A 15,386-nucleotide genomic window follows, 5' to 3' on the forward strand; every position below is an offset into this window, starting at 1 on the left:
CATGTTGTGTGGCGAAATTTGGGTTAAGAGGCACTTGTGATGATCATGGACGTGTTAGCATAACTACTGAGCCTCCTATATATAGCTTGGTGAGCAAACGATCGATATGTACATTGTTGTCATGTTTACCTGTTCAACATGTTTTCCGAGTACATGTATCGCTAACACATGTTTATGTTCGTCATGTTGTTGAATGCATCTATTATGTTCAAGTTGCATGTGGTAATTGTTGTCGTTTATGCCGTAATTTTCGGTACGAGTTTAGGGATATGTTCCGTCGGAGCTCGCACGACACAAAAGGCAGTGATTTCGATGGTATCCATCCGTGTGATCTCCAATAAATCCAAAATTTGGAGAGGGTGAACGTGAACCGATTGCCACGGTTTGAGCTTAGAAGAGTCAGCGTATGGGCATCGCCAACTTGGCTGGCGATTCTAGAAAGCCATGACCGCCGGCCGCGCGAACCACACCCTCTCTTCTTCCGAGCGTCAACGCGCACGGCCGGAGCTTCGCGTCTGCTTCCTGCGAGATGCGTATCGTGAACGGGCAACCAATTCCACACGGCTAAACAATTAACCACCATGCCATCACCAGTCACGTAATCAGTTTTCGGCTTTAATTTCCTCTCGCAATCCATCCATCCCCTTCTTCTCCCCGGCAGACAGGGAGAAGAAGAAGAAGTCTTGGTACTCGTTCTTCACAGACGGAAAGGGAGAAGGAGGTGGTGGCGATTGAATCGACCGGGTCCTCATTTTTTTACCTCTTCTTCCTTCCTTCCCAGGTCTACTGCTTACTACTGTTATATAGCCGCCGCTGTCAAGTTATCCTCCTCCCCCTCGTTCTTGCCCAATCTCCAGGCCCTGCCATACCAGCTCTACGGCGCCTCAATCCTCCGCAGGTCCCAAGAATCGATCTTGCTTCGGCACTTCGGCCCCAAGAATTTCGCCATGAGCGGCGCCAGGTCCTACTTCACGTCCAAGAAGAAGACCGCCGCGGCCGGCAACGGCCACGGCTCCTCCTCCTCCCGGAACCCCTTCGACTCCGACTCCGACGACGGCGGGGCGACGCAGCAGAGGCCGCCGGCGCGGGCCTCCTCGGCGCCCATCCCGGCCGCCGACCAGCGGGGCGCCCTCTTCGCCGGCGGCGCCGAGGAGAGGACCGGGCCCTCGTCGGGGCTCGCCTCCTCCTCCTCCTCCTCGTCGGCGGCGGCCAGGAGCCGCTACAGGAACGACTTCCGCGACTCCGGGGGCGTGGACGGCCAGTCCGTGCAGGAGCTGGAGGGCTACGCGGCCTACAAGGCCGAGGAGACCACGCAGCGGGTCGACGGATGCCTCAGGATCGCCGAGGAGATGCGGGAGACCGCGTCCAAGACCCTCGTCACCGTCCACCAGCAGGGCCAGCAGATCAGGCGCACCCACGCCATGGCCCAAGACATCGACCAGGATCTGTCCAGGGTATGTACAGGATCTTGCTTTCTCCTTTCTAGAGCTCCCAAGTTATACATCGTTACTGATTAGCCCAATTTTGTTGACATCTTCTTATGAAGTCTGAACTAAGATAAGATCGCTGTTGGAAGCTTGGAACTAAACTTACCCCCAAAAATCACATTACCAAACTATTAGAAACTAGCAGTACTATTAGCTATGGAAATTTCTGAAGCTGCAACTAGTTCCTTAGGATAATTTAAATCGAGACATGAAGTCGCGAGTTTATGCTGATAAATTGATCCTTGCTTAGATGAACAAGACTGCAAAAGTTATATATTGTCAACTGATTATCCCAATTTTGTTGACAACTTCTACTTTTGAACTACGAAGATCACTGTTGGAAGCGTGGAACTACGCTTACTCAAAAGATCACATTACCAAACTCGTAGAAACTACTATTTGCTTTTAATTTTTTTGAAGTTTGAACTAGTTGCTTAGGATAATTTAAATCGAGACATGAAGTCGCGAGTTTATGCTGATGAATTGCTCCTTGCTTAGATGAACCAGTTTGTGACGGTGCATTTTGTTCTGCCAAACCTATTTTCAGGGGGAAAAGCTGCTAGGGGATCTTGGAGGTTTGTTTTCCAAGACGTGGAAGCCCAAGAAGAATGGCGCAATCAAGGGTCCTATGCTAACCAGAGGTAAACTCTTTCCAGTGAAATCTTAAACAAGATTACAAGAACGATTATTGCTGGCATGAGCAAATTGTACTTGGTGTCACCGTTCCATGCTACTTGTAAGTTGTAACTGAACGGATGAAATGGCATGGATGCAGACGATTCCTTCATACGCAAGGGCAACCATTTGGAGCAAAGGCAGAATTTGGGGCTGACGGGCCGTCCACGTCGGTCCAAATCACGAGAAGCCCTATCTGAACCTATGACAGGGCTCCAGAAAGTTGAGGTACATAGAATTTCTATGAATACCTCAAATTTCCTGTTCTGGATTCATGTCCGGGAGTGATACTATGTCGACATTACATATTTTCTGATGGTCTGGTTCATCTCGTCAGGTGGAGAAGGCAAAGCAGGACGATGCCCTATCTGATCTCAGCGACATATTGACGGAGCTGAAAGGCATGGCCGTTGACATGGGATCTGAGATTGGCAGGTAAATGCCTCACACTTTACTATTCTTACTTGCAGATCACAACCTAATATGCATTTTCCCTATCTTGTTAATGTTGTACAAAATATATTTTATTTCTTATCCATAGCACTTTATTCTCCAAATATCAGAGTTACCATTCAGAAGTGTCGATATCTAGTGGAACATTTCTGTAGTTATATTTTAGCATTGTTGATTTATGCTTCAGGGTGTAAGATTTACACATGCTAAGTCGTGACATGCTCTTTTGTACATTGGTTGGTTTCAGGCAAACAAGCGACTTGGGTCATGCAGAGAAGGACTTCGACGAACTTAACTACAGGGTCAAGGGGGCAAACACTCGAACCCGCCGTCTGCTTGGGAGATAGATGAAAATTGTGTTATTGTTAGTGGAGGATTCCTGTGACACTTTCTTTATCATCCGCAGTTCGTTTTGTGGGTCGTTATTTCAGGCCATTTTGTGCATAAGACTCTGATCAGTATGGTTTTGGTTGGGGGAGATGACGGAGGAATTATTGAGTTTATTCTGGAATGACAATATACCGTAACTGTTATTGTGTACATATATGCGATAGACAGTAGAACACCCTCTATGTTGCAGTTAGTACATTTGCTGAGCGACATGCAAAACTGTTCTAAAATTTCAAAAAGGCATTACTTTCAAACTGAGATTCCAGATCAAGATCCCTTTTTAACTAACTAACGATAATATTTTGGGATCTCAAGAAAAAACGATTATATTTTGAATCTTGCACGAGCATGTTCTGACTAATAATTTTAAAAGCAACTTTGAGTCTAACTTGCTCCTCAGTTCACCAACGATATCTCCACCACCTTGCCTACCTTGCAGCACTTAAGAGCATCCCCACTCGTTGGCGCTCCCCACGCCCAAATCCGGACGAAACTATCGCCGGATTGGACGAAATTAAGTCGTGGGGAGTACCATATTTCCAGTCGTCCACCCGGAGTTCGGCGGATAGAGTTTAAATTCAAACAAATCGCCGTCCCGCGCTACAAGTACGGGCAGTTGATCGGCAAAAGGAGCAAAAGGATCAGCCACGGATCGGCGATCGGAGGGAAATTACACGGAGACAGAGCTCGTCGGCAGTCCCGGCCGGCACGGCGGTGTCCGACGGACCAGTTCCTCACACGCCGAAGCAGCGGCGGGCGACGATGAAGCAGCGGCGGCAGTGGACGTCGAAGCAGCCCGCAGTCGACGAGGTAGATGGTGAGGTAGACGAGGTAGGAGCCGGCGGAGACGACGTAGTGGCTCGGAGGATGTCGTTGCGGTGGCCCCGGTACCAATTCCTCGTCTCCTCGTCCATCGGTTCCATGTCGCCGCCGCCCATGAGGAACGCCAAGTCCGTGTTCCTCTTCTTCGCCGCCACCGTCGTCTTCGGCGAGGCGATCCGGGCGCCTTGGTTGGCGAGCATCTCCCGCCACCTGCCGTCGAACTTGTCGTTCCTCCCGTCGGCGTGCGATCTCAAGTCGGCCCAAGCACTTGTCGATCGACGCCCGCATCCCGTCGGCGGGATTGTCCGTCCGTTTGAGCTCTTTCTGCTTCTTCCGGCCGAGCTCGGGCGCCCTTCCGCCGCGCAAGCCGGCGCGGAGCGTCGGGGTTGTACTCGCTCGGTCTTGCTTTTCGAGAGGGACGTGCGAACTTCCTTCCACTTCTCGCACTTCTCGAGCCGGGCGTAGACGTTGAGGAACTTGAACCGCAGGCCGGTGTCGTCCGTGTACATGTCCAAAGCTCGGCGCAGCTGGGGAAAAAAGAGCACGGCGATACGGGTCAGCTAACGACGATGTACCTCGGTGGTGTAGGGCCGGCGGATCATACCCTTTGCTCCAAGTCGTGGCCGCCGATCGGCCGTTTGTCGATCTCCTCCCGTACGCCGTGCCATTTGCTGCACGCCGTCCGCATGATCCCCCAATGGGTGGCCATTGCCTTGTCTCCCCGGTACACGTTCATGTTCGTCTTGTTGAAGTAGGGATCGACGAGCTTGCGTTCCTCGTACGCCTCGCCTCACTCGAAACCAGTATGTGTCGAACGACCGATTGGCCCCGATTATGCCGTTCGTGGACACGGTCATCCAAGCTTCGGCGAGGCACTCCTCTTCCTTCGGCGTCCATTTGATACGCGGTTCGGCGGTGGCGAGTCCTTCTTCCTCTTCTTCTTCCCCTTCGACAGAGTTGGCGGCGGCTTCGCTTGGCTCTTCTTCTTCCTCGCCTTCTTCTTCGACGGCTTGGCTTCCGTCGGCAACATCCTCCCGATGCTCGTTGCGCGCCGCCACGGCTGCCGTCGCCCTCGTCTCCTCTTGCGTGAAGAACCCCGGCACGCAGCGGCGGCGGTCATGAAGAACCCCGGGCTCGCAGCGGCGGCGGCGGAGCCGGAGGTGATCATCTCGTGGATCTCCTCTTCGTTCGGCGCCGCCATCGCACCGAACGCGAGCGGCCCTCGTCGCAGGGCCGGCGAGGTGCCCTCGAACAGGCCACCGCCGCCGCCGACGTCAAGCTCGGGCGGCGACGGTGTGGGCTTGGACGGTTGGACGTAGGCGCCCTCTTGGAACACGGCAGTCGGCGACGGCGAGTACAGCGAAGGCGAGAAGGAAGACGGGGAACTTGTTGTACCTTGCGTCGGCCATTGGCCGGGGAACACGCCGCCGCTATAGGCCATGCTGATTAACCTCAAGTGTTCGTCTTGGGCCGCCTCCGCCGACCTCTTGGCGGCGGCTCTTTTCACCCTCTCCGCCCGGCGCTTGTTTCCACGTCGCGCCGTTTCTCGTCCGCCGCCCACTCGGCGTTCGACATGCCCGGCGGTTTCGTCTTCTTCTTCCGCATCTTCCTCGCCGGCGCCTTCGGCGGCATTGTGGTGGACGAGAAGACGAGGAGGAGAGTGGTGGTGGACGAGAAGACGCCGCCAGGAACTCGGAGCCGGAAGACGACGAGATTGGGGGATTTCGGCGGGAGAGAATGGGGATATGCAAGCAAATTGGAGGGAATGGGGAAATGCAAGCAAATTGGAGGGAAAATCACAGGATTTGGTTTTCCGGCCGCCGACTACGCGGGTCCACACGCCGTTTCGCGCGCTTTCGTTTCGTCCGGAGTCCCCGAGCGCGCCCCGGGGGCCGGGGTGGCGTGGGCTCGCCGGATGGATTAAGGGCCAAATCCGGACGAAAACGAGGAACCGGGGGCGCGACTGGGCTGAATTTCGCCGTCCGGATGGAAAAAACGTCGCTCGGGGGCCTCGTCGGGGGGACGAGTGGAGATGCTCTAAACACCAGCATTGAGCAGGTCAGGTGCCATGCACAACTCGGATATGATGCTTTGATTCAGAACGAGTTGTGGGGTCTTGTCTTCCTCCTAGACTTCTGGTGCCAACATTGTTAGCGGTATAAGTAGTAGTATGATGGCACTCTCACACGTTACAATGTTTGATGGGTCATAGGAGGTTTCTCTCAGGAGCATCGCATCCACTACAAAATGCCTCGCCCGGTTATGGAGTCCTGCACCATTGGGGTTGTCCTCTCTATTGATGGCTCCTCCTCTTGATCCATTCATCAAGAAGATACAAAACGCTTGGGAGTGGTGTTTTGGAACATGGGAGCATATGCTCCCTCTATTTTGAAATCCATCTTACACATATTTTGAATTTCAAAAAAATTAAAACTAAAAATTCGCATGTAAATCTTCTCGTGCTACACGCTTACAAAGTTGTTTCATAAAATATCGACTTATCATGTGACGTGTGTAAAAAAGACAAAACTCAGTGCTAAAAATAATGCTTTTCACAAGATAAGTTTTCTCTTTTTTATATAGACCACAAAATATATTGGTTTTTCGTGAAACTTGACGAACGAACATATATTATGAAGATGTACATGTAAAAAAATTTGTTAAAAATTTTCAACATTTTGAAATATGATTTTGTGGTAGAGGGTGCATACGCACCCGGGAGCCGAATTGAATTTCCTACTTTACAATCTAGCTGAAACGGCATATGGTCCACGACCGTTAGGGTTGTAGACATACATGCTCCGACTCACGTTCCAACAAAAGTATTTGTATGGTTTAGACTGCTCATAGTGGGGAGTAACATGAGGTGGTGTCATGCATAGGTTACTAGTCCATGTTACTACCTTCATAGTGGAAAGCAACTTAGAGATGGTATCATGCAAAGTCTCATTTATTAGTTTGTAGACTCATTTTATCTTGGGATGTGTGATGTTATGGTAACATAGCTAGTTACCACCTCCCTCGCTTTCTTCATTTATTGCTATGTCATGTCACCAAAACACCTTGAAGTGTGTGATGTTACTACCTAAGTTACTCCCACTATGATGTTACTACCTAAGTTACTCCCACTATAAGTTGCTAGTCTAAGTTACTCCCCACTATGACTAGCCTTAGAAAACCTCCCGGTGCACAGTTTCAATGTTTCACCTCTTTGGGTTCTGTAGCATCAAAGTGTGTAACATCTCTATTTATCATCAAATTTTTCCCACGCATGTGCCTATTTTTTTGTTATATGTTGATGACATAATCAAGATGATATCGCTTTGTCACTTCCTTAGCCAAATCATCACATCTTTAGAACTGGAATTTTCGATGACTGATATTGGACCCCTTTCACATTTTTTGGCATATCTGTCACGCGGTCTACCTCCGGCCCTCTTCTTTCTCAATGCCATATGCAGTGGACATTATCCACCGCATTGCCATGGACAATTATAATGTTATCAAACACCTACCTGTTTCGAATCTAAACTTTCTCGACATGGCGTCAAACCCTTCGATAATCCTACCCAATATCGTAGTCTCATTTGTGCTTTGCATTACCTACCTATCACTCGACATGATCTCTCATATGTCATACAACATGCATATCTTTTTACGCATGCCCACAAATATGCTTATTTCAGTCTTGTCAAATGAATCATTTGGTACGTCAAAGGCACAATTGATAATGTCATGCAAATTGCTCCATCTCATATCATTCTCCCGTCGCTTGTTTTGATGTTGATTGGGGAAGTTCCTAACACAAGAAGATACACACTAGGTCTCCAAATATTGTATCGTGGCAATCTCATCTATTAGTCCTCTAGGAGACATTTACCTTTACACGATCTAGTGTCGAAAAGGAATACATATCGCTTTTCCCACGTGTTGCAGACACTAGTGGAAAACAGGGCTTTCGTGGGAGCCTTTTGTCGCGGGCGCGCCTGCACCCGCGACAAATGGCCTGGCCACGTCGCCCCGAAACCATTTGGAGCGAGCCGGGTCTTTTATCGCGCCCTTTTATCGCGGGCCGTATCACAACCCGCGACAAAAGGGGTCTGGGCTCTGGCGCCTCCTGCCAGCACCCCTTTTGTCGCGGGTCGTTATACGGCCCACGACAAAAGGGCCATGCCTATATATACACGCAGCCAGCCCCCCCCCCACCTCCATACATTTTTTTCCTTGGTGGTGAAAGGTGGAGGTGTATGCTAGCTCATTTTTTCTTCATGTGCACAAGAGGTGTTTGATGGAATGCTTGTGAGGGATGCCACTTGATTTTATTTGATAAGATTTCTCCTCTTTTTGATCCTAAAAGGTTAGCAACTATTTTCTCGTATATACATAGTCCGTACAATACTAATTTTAGCAAGGTGATTGCATCCGATACACTTATGATGCAGATGAGTCATCCATGGATGTACGGTAACCGATGTGCTCCCGCTTTCGGAGAGGGCGTGAATTCTTTCCCGCTTGTGGCCGAGGCCAACAAGTCGAAGCAAGGTTTTATGTGTTGTCCATGTCTGAAATGTAAGAATGAGAAGGATTACTCTTGCTCAAGAGACATTAAGAGCCACTTGCTTCGGTTTGGATTCATGTCCAGCTATAATGTTTGGACCAAGCACGGAGAAGAAGGGGTTATGATGGAAGACGGCGATGAAGAAGAAGATAACGATGACCAGTACCGATCTATGTTCTCTCGAATGCGATGATACCGCAATGGACGACAATGAAGAAGAAGGAGGTGAAGAACAGGCATCGATGATCCTGTTGATGATGATCTTCGTCGGGCCATTTCGATGCAAGAAGAGACCGTGCCACGGATAAGGAGAGGTTGCAGTTCGACAAGATGTTAGAGGACCACCACAAATTGTTGTACCCAGGTTGTGAAGATGGACATAGAAAACTCGGGTAGCATATTGGAATTGCTGAAATGGAAGGCAGAGGTCGGTGTGACTAACTCGGGATTTGAGAAATTGATGATAATATTAAAGAAGTCTGTTTCCAAGAAATAACGAATTGCCCGTCAAGTACATATGAAGCAAAGAAGCTTGTCTCGCCCTCTAGGATTAGATGTGCGTAAGATACATGCATGCATTATTGATCGTATCCTCTACCGCGGTGAGAAGTACGAGAATTTGAATAAATGCCCGATATGCGGTGCATTGCGGTATAAGATCGAAAAGATGACCCTGGTGATGTTGAGGGCGAGCCACCCAGAAAGAGGGTTCCTACGAAGGTGATGTGGTATGCTCCCATAATACCACGGTTGAAACGTTTGTTCGGAAACAAAGAGCATGTCAAGTTGTTGCGATGGCACATGGAAGAACGTAAGAAAGACGCGATGTTGTGGCACCCCGCTGATGGTTAACAGTGGAGAAACATCAAGAGAGAGTTCCCGGATTTTGCAGGTGGAGCAAGGAACTTATACTTTGGTCTAAGTACAGATGGCATGAATCCTTTTGGGGAGCAGAGCTGCAGTCACAAGCACCTGGCCGATGACTCTATGTATCTACAACCTTCCTCCTTGGTTGTGCATGAAGCGGAAGTTCATTATGATGCCAATGCTTATCCAAGGCCCAAAGCAACCGGGCAACGACATTGATGTGTACCTAAGGCCATTAGTCGATGAACTTTTGGAGTTGTGGGCCAAACCAGGTGTACGTGTGTGGGATGAGCACACCGAGCAAGAATTTGACCTACGAGCATTGCTATTCGTAACCATCAATGATAGGCCTGCTCTTAGTAACATTTCGTGACAGACGAACAAAGGATACAATGCATGCACACACTCGTTTAGATGAGACCGAAAGTAAATATTTGGGAAAAAGCAGAAAAGTTGTGTACCCGTTCAATCGTCGTTTCCTTCCGCGCAAGCATCCCTTATGGAAAAAAGGCAAGCATTTCGATGGCGAGGCTGACCGCCGTCCGAAGCCTCGTCCCCGTAGTGGTGCTGATATATTTGACATGGTCAAGGATTTAAATGTTATCTTTGGAAAGGGTCCAGGCAGTCGACCTGTTCCGAAAGACGATGACGGACACGCGCCCATGTGGAAGAAGAAATCTCTTTTTTGGGAGCTAGAATATTGGAAAGTCCTGGAAGTCCGTGATGCGTGTAGTTGACACGTCCGTTGGGAACCCCAAGAGGAAGGTGTGATGCGCACAACGGCAAGTTTCCCTCAGTAAGAAACCAAGGTTTAATCGAACCAGTAGGAGTCAAGAAGCACGTTGAAGGTTGATGGCGGCGGGATGTAGTGCGGCGCAACACCGGAGATTCCGGCGCCAACGTGGAACCTGCACAACACAACCAAAGTACTTTGCCCCAACGAAACAAGTGAGGTTGTCAATCTCACCGGCTTGCTGTAACAAAGGATTAACCGTATTGTGTGGAAGATGATTGTTTGCAGAGAAAACAAGTAAAACAAGTATTGCAAGCAGATTTGTATTTCAGTATTAAAAGAATGGACCGGGGTCCACAGCTCACTAGAGGTGTCTCTCCCATAAGATAAAAGCATGTTGGGTGAACAAATTACAGTCGGGCAATTGACAAATAGAGAGGGCATAACAATGCACATACATGACATGATAAGTATAGTGAGATTTAATTGGGCATTACGACAAAGTACATAGACCGCCATCCAACCGCATCTATGCCTAAAAATTCCACCTTCAGGTTATCGTCCGAACCCCTTCCAAGTATTAAGTTGCAAAGCAACGGACAATTGCATTAAGTATGGTGCGTAATGTAATCAACAACTACATCCTCGGACATAGCGCCAATGTTTTATCCCTAGTGGCAACAAGACAACATAATCTTAGAACTTTCGTCACTCGTCCCGGGTGTCAATGCAGCATGAACCCACTATCGAGCATAAATACTCCCTCTTGGAGTTAAAAGCAAAAACTTGGCCGGAGCCTCTACTAGTAACGGAGAGCATGCAAGATCATAAACAACACATATGTAATAACTTGATAATTAACATAACATGGTATTCTCTATCCATCGGATCCCGACAAACACAACATAGAGTATTACAGATAGATGATCTTGATCATGTTAGGCAGCTCACAAGATCCAACAATGAAGCACAATGAGGAGAAGACAACCATCTAGCTACTGCTATGGACCCATAGTCCAGGGGTGAACTACTCACTCATCACTCCGGAGGCGACCATGGCGGTGTAGAGTCCTCCGGGAGATGAATCCCCTCTCCGGCAGGGTGCCGGAGGAGATCTCCGTAATCCCCCGAGATGGGATCGGCGGCGGCGGCGTCTCGCAAGGTTTTCCGTATCGTGGTTTTTCGCCTCGGGGGTTTCGCGACGGAGGCTTTAAGTAGGCGGAAGGGCGAGTCGGGGGCCGACGAGGGGCCCACACCACAGGGCGGCGCGGGCCCCCTTGGCCGCGCCGCCATGTGGTGTCGCCACCTCGTGGCCCCACTTCGTATGCTCTTCGGTCTTCCGGAAGGTTCGTGGCAAAATAGGCCCCTGGGTCTTCGTTTCGTCCAATTCCGAGAATATTTCGTTACTAGGATTTCTGAAACCAAAAACAGCGAAAACAAGAACCGGCACTTCGGCATCTTGTTAATAGGTTAGTTCCGTAAAATGCACGAATATGACATAAAGTGTGCATAAAACATGTAGGTATCATCAATAATATGGCATAGAACATAAGAAATTATCGATACGTCGGAGACGTATCAAGCATCCCCAAGCTTAGTTCTCGCTCGTCCCGAGCAGGTAAAACGATAACAAAGATAATTTCTGAAGTGATATGCCATCATAACCTTGATCATACTATTTGTAAACATATGTAGTGAATGCAGCGATCAAAACAATGGTAATGACATGAGTAACAAGTGAATCATAAAGCAAAGACTTTTCATGAATAGTACTTCAAGACAAGCATTAATAAGTCTTGCATAAGAGTTAACTCATAAAGCAATAAATCAAAGTAAAGGTATTGAAACAACACAAAGGAAGATTAAGTTTCAGCGGTTGCTTTCAACTTGTAACATGTATATCTCATGGATAATTGTCAACATAGAGTAATATAACAAGTACAATATGCAAGTATGTAGGAATCAATGCACAGTTCACACAAGTGTTTGCTTCTTGAGGTGGAGAGAGATAGGTGAACCGACTCAACATAAAAGTAAAAGAGTGGTCCTTCAAAGAGGAAAGCATCGATTGCTATATTTGTGCTAGAGCTTTTATTTTGAAAACATGAAACAATTTTGTCAACGGTAGTAATAAAGCATATGAGTTATGTACATTATATCTTACAAGTTGCAAGCCTCATGCATAGTATACTAATAGTGCCCGCACCTTGTCCTAATTAGCTTGGACTACCGGATCTTTGCAATGCACATGTTTTAACCAAGTGTCACAATGGGGTACCTCCATGCCGCCTGTACAAAGGTCTAAGGAGAAAGCTCGCATTTTGGATTTCTCGCTTTTGATTATTCTCAACTTAGACATCCATACCGGGACAACATGGACAACAGATAATGGACTCCTCTTTAATGCATAAGCATGTGGCAACAATTATTATTCTCATATGAGATTTGAGGATATATGTCCAAGACTGAAACTTCCACCATGAATCATGGCTTTAGTTAGCGGCCCAAAGTTCTTCTCTAACAATATGCATGCTCCAACCATAAAGGTGGTAGATCTCTCTTACTTCAGACAAGACGGACATGCATAGCAACTCACATGATATTCAACAAAGAATAGTTGATGGCGTCCCCATAAGCACGGTTATCGCACAACAAGCAACTTAATAAGAGATAAAGTGCATAAGTACATATTCAATACCACAATAGTTTTTAAGCTATTTGTCCCATGAGCTATATATTGCAAAGGTGAATGATGGAATTTTTAAGGTAGCACTCAAGCAATTTACTTTGGAATGGCGGAAAAAATGCCATGTAGTAGGTCGGTATAGTGGACACAAATGGCATAGTGGTTGGCTCAAGTATTTTGGATGCATGAGAAGTATTCCCTCTCGATACAAGGTTTAGGCTAGCAAGGTTATTTGAAACAAACACAAGGACGAACGGTGCAGCAAAACTCACATCAAAGACATATTGTAAACATCATAAGATTCTACACCGTCTTCCTTGTTGTTCAAAACTCAATACTAGATATTATCTAGACTCTAGAGAAACCAAATATGCAAACCAAATTAGCAAGCTCTAAGTGTTTCTTCATTAATGGGTGCAAAGTATATGATGCAAGAGCTTAAACATGAGCACAACAATTTCCAAGTATCAAATTATCCAAGACATTTTAGAGTTACTACATGTAGTATTTTCCAATTCCAACCATATAACAATTTAACGAAGAAGAAACTTCGCCATGAATACTATGAGTAGAGCCTAAGGACATACTTGTCCATATGCTACAGCGGAGCGTGTCTCTCTCCCATAAAGTGAATTCTAGGATCCATTTTATTCAAACAAAACAAAACAAAAAAACCGACGCTCCAAGCAAAGTACATAAGATGTGACGGAATAAAAATATAGTTTCAGGGGAGGAACCTGATAATGTTGTCGATGAAGAAGGGGATGCCTTGGGCATCCCCAAGCTTAGACGCTTGATTCTTCTTAGAATATGCAGGGGTGAACCACCGGGGCATCCCCAAGCTTAGAGCTTTCACTCTCCTTGATCATATTGCATCATTCTCCTCTCTTGATCCTTGAAAACTTCCTCCACACCAAACTCGAAACAACTCATTAGAGGGTTAGTGCATAATAAAAATTCACATGTTCAGAGGTGACAAAATCATTCTTAACACTTCTGGACATTGCATAAAGCTACTGGACATTAATGGATCAAAGAAATTCATCTAACATAGCAAAAGAGGCAATGCGAAATAAAAGGCAGAATCTGTCAAAACAGAACAGTCCGTAAAGATGGATTTTATTAGGCCACCATACTTGCTCAAATGAAAATGCTCAAATTTAATGAAAGTTGCGTACATATCTGAGGATCATGCACGTAAATTGTCTTAATTTTCTGAGCTACCTACAGGGAGGTAGACCCAGATTCGTGACAGTAAAGAAATCTGGAACTGCGCAGTAATCCAAATCTAGTACTTACTTTACTATCAAAGACTTTACTTGGCACAACAAAACTCAAAACTAAGATAAGGAGAGGTTGATACAGTAGTAAACAACTTCCAAGACACAAATATAAAACAAAAATACTGGAGTAAAAACATAGGTTGTCTCCCATAAGCGCTTTTCTTAACGCCTTTCAGCCTAGGCGCGTAAAGTGTAACTCAAGTAACATCGAGAGACGAAGCATCAACATCATAATTTGTTCTAATAATATAATCATAAGGTAACTTCATTCTCTTTCTAGGGAAGTGTTCCATACCTTTCTTGAGAGGAAATTGATATTTAATATTACCTTCCTTCATATCAATAGTAGCACCAACGGTTCGAAGAAAAGGTCTTCCCAATATAATGGGACAAGATGCATTGCATTCAATATCCAAGACAACAAAATCAACGGGGACAAGGTTATTGTTAACCATAATATGAACATTATCAACCTTCCCCAAAGGTTTCTTTTTAGCATTATCAACGAGATTAACATCCAAATAACAATTTTTCAATGGTGGCAAGTCAAGCATATCATAGACTTTTTTAGGCATAACGTAAATACTTGCACCAAGATCACATAAAGCATTACAATCAAAATCTTTGACTCTCATTTTAATGATGGGCTCCCAACCATCCTCTAGCTTTCTAGGAATAGAAGTTTCAAGTTTTAGTTTCTCTTCTCTAACTTTTATGAGAGCATTTGTAATATGTTTTGTGAAAGCCAAGTTTACAGCGCTAGCATTAGGACTTTTAGCAAGTTTTTGCAAGAACTTTATAACTTCAGAGATGTGGCAATCATCAAAATCTAAATCATTACAATCTAAAGCAATGGGATTATCATCCCCAAGGTTGGAAAAAATTTCAGCAGTTTTATCACAAGCGCTTCAGCAGCTTTAGCAGCTTCAGTAATTTTGCGCGCTTTGCACTAGGAGTAGAAGCATTGCCAACACCAATTATTTTACCATTGATAGTAGGAGGTGCAGCAACATATGAATCATTAGCATTGCTAGTGGTGGTAATAGTCCAAACTTTAGCTACATTTTCCTTTTTAGCTAGTTTTTCATTTTCTTCTCTATCCCACCTAGCACGCAGTTCAGCCATTAATCTTATATTCTCATTAATTCTAACTTGGATGGCATTTGCTGTAATAACAATTTTATTTTCAATATCCCTACTTTCGATTTTAAAAGATCAACACCAGAGGCAAGACTATCAACTCTAGAAACAAGAATATCAATTTTATTGAGCTTTTCCTCAACAGATTTGTTAAAGGCAGTTTGTGTACTAATAAATTCTTTAAGCATGGCTTCAAGTCCAGGGGGTGTATTCCTATTATTGTTGTAAGAATTCCCATAAGAATTAGCATAACCGTTACCATTATTATAAGGATATGGCCTATAGTTATTAC

At 46.1% G+C, this 15,386-nt stretch overlaps 1 protein-coding gene across 1 annotated transcript; it reads left to right on the plus strand.

Moving 5' to 3' along the window:
• The first annotated feature begins 677 nt into the window (after window positions 1–677).
• On the plus strand, window positions 678–3,155 carry LOC124649060 (SNAP25 homologous protein SNAP33-like). Its single transcript, XM_047188738.1, has 5 exons — window positions 678–1,454; window positions 2,035–2,128; window positions 2,263–2,390; window positions 2,500–2,597; window positions 2,863–3,155. The coding sequence occupies exons 1-5, from the start codon at window positions 948–950 to the stop codon at window positions 2,960–2,962; spliced, it is 927 nt and encodes a 308-aa protein (XP_047044694.1). The 5' UTR covers window positions 678–947; the 3' UTR covers window positions 2,963–3,155.
• The last annotated feature ends 12,231 nt before the right edge of the window (window positions 3,156–15,386 follow it).

This window comes from Lolium rigidum, chromosome 4, assembly GCF_022539505.1.
Source record: "Lolium rigidum isolate FL_2022 chromosome 4, APGP_CSIRO_Lrig_0.1, whole genome shotgun sequence".
Classification (NCBI taxonomy): Eukaryota; Viridiplantae; Streptophyta; class Magnoliopsida; order Poales; family Poaceae; genus Lolium; species Lolium rigidum.